The sequence below is a fragment of the Limulus polyphemus genome, unplaced genomic scaffold (genome assembly GCF_000517525.1).
Source record: "Limulus polyphemus unplaced genomic scaffold, Limulus_polyphemus-2.1.2 Scaffold3997, whole genome shotgun sequence".
Classification (NCBI taxonomy): domain Eukaryota; kingdom Metazoa; phylum Arthropoda; class Merostomata; order Xiphosura; family Limulidae; genus Limulus; species Limulus polyphemus.
The window spans coordinates 54,734-56,559 of record NW_013669607.1 but is presented as its reverse complement, the minus strand read 5'-3'; the positions used below and the strand labels follow the sequence as shown (position 1 = coordinate 56,559).

General features: G+C 34.8%; 1 protein-coding gene across 1 annotated transcript in view; it reads right to left on the bottom strand.

The window, feature by feature from the left end:
• The window catches only part of LOC106470429 (myosin heavy chain, muscle-like), a 55,280-nt gene that overhangs the window by 6,740 nt on the left and 46,714 nt on the right, over positions 1-1,826 (bottom strand). The window contains exons 36-37 of the mRNA XM_022399016.1: positions 991-1,231; positions 268-589 (exon numbers count right to left, since the gene is read on the bottom strand). Of these exons, the coding sequence (XP_022254724.1) occupies positions 268-589; positions 991-1,231 (563 nt within the window). The remainder of the gene's footprint in view (positions 1-267; positions 590-990; positions 1,232-1,826) is intronic.

Below are 1,826 nucleotides of genomic sequence, written 5' to 3'. Positions count from 1 at the left end.
ATCTTTTCTTGTTCGATTCTACCATATTAAACTATAATATACATAAAGATTATGTGAACGTCAACTGTACAGTGTACAATACATATAAAGATTATGTGAACGTCAACTCTACAGTGTATAATACATATAAAGATTATGTGAACGTCAACTCTACAGTGTATAATACATATAAAGATTATGTGAACGTCAACTGTACAGTGTACAATATATATAAAGATTATGTGAACGTCAACTGCACGATGTATTATATATATAAAAATGACTCACTTGCTCAAGTAGTTGCCTGGTTTCATCTAACTCCCCTTGTAAGGCGTGACAACGTCTCTCGGCCATCGCGTGTTGTTCTCTTATTTCATCCCGGGCTCGCTGTTCTTCCTCTACTGCCTGTTGGAGTTCCTTGAGAGTCTGTTGATATCTCTTGATGTTCTTCTGGGCCTCTGCGTTGGCCTTGTTGGCATGGTCCAGCGCGATCTCCAGTTCATTGATGTCACTCTCAAGTTTCTTTTTCATCCTTAGAGCTTCAGCCTTTCCTCTAGCTTCGGCCTCGAGACTAGCTTGCATTGAATCAATAGCTCGTTGGTGGTTTTTCCTGAAGGTGATTTCAAAGAAAAAGAAATTCATTTAAGCCGTAGATATATTTGACCAATTTCATTCACAACTAAGTGAGTCATCTGTTCATTAAGATGTAATTATGTTAGGAAGTAAAACGTGACAGTATTTGTTGAAACAACCTTATTTAGTTACCTGGTGTTTTCAAACTTTTTAAAACAACCTTATTTAGTCACCTGGTGTTTTCAAACTTTTTAAAACAACCTTATTTAGTTACCTGGTGTTTTCGAACTATTTAAAACAACCTTATTTAGTTACCTGGTGTTTTCAAACTTTTTAAAACAACCTTATTTAGTTACCTGGTGTTTTCAAACTCTTTAAAACAACCTTATTTAGTTACCTGGTGTTTTCAAACTCTTTAAAACAACCTTATTTAGTTACCTAGTGTTTTCGAAATCTTCCTCCTTCTCCTGAATCCTTCGGTCGATCTCCTGGCGTACTTGAGACAGCTCCAGCTGGGCTCTGAGAACCTTATTTTCTTCCTGCTCCAGAGCAGCCTCTGCCTCTTCTAGAGCTGCCTGGAGTTCCTCTTTCTCCATTTCTAGTCTCTTTCTTGCCTTTTCTAACTCGTGCACGTTTCTACCGCCCTCGCCAAGCTGATCCACGAGGTCTTTGATTTCATCTTCAGCGATTTAAGAGATGTTATTAACATAATCACAGATATCAACAAACTCACAAACTAAATTTTGATTAAATAGGCCTTTTTAACACAAAATCTCATGACAAAGCTAATACAATGTAAAGAAAATGATAAATCTGACGGTTAAAAATAAATTGAAAATTTTTTAACATAATGTAACTTGTTTAATATGGTAGAATCGAACAAGAAAAGATCTTAGGTAAGAATGGGTTAAAACCAATGTAACTTTACTGTACAGCTGACGTTCACATAATCTTTTTATCTATTATACACTGTAAAGCTGACGTTCACATAATCTTTATATCTATTATATACTGTACAGCTGACGTTCACGTAATCTTTTTATCTATTGTACACTGTAACGCTGACGTTCACATAATCTTTATATATATTATACACTGTACAGCTGACGTTCACATAATCTTTATGTATATTATACACTGTACAGTTGACGTTCACATAATCTTTATACATATTATACACTGTACAGTTGACGTTCACATAATCTTTATACATATTATACACTGTACAGTTGACGTTCACTATAATCTTTATACATATTATACACTGTACAGTT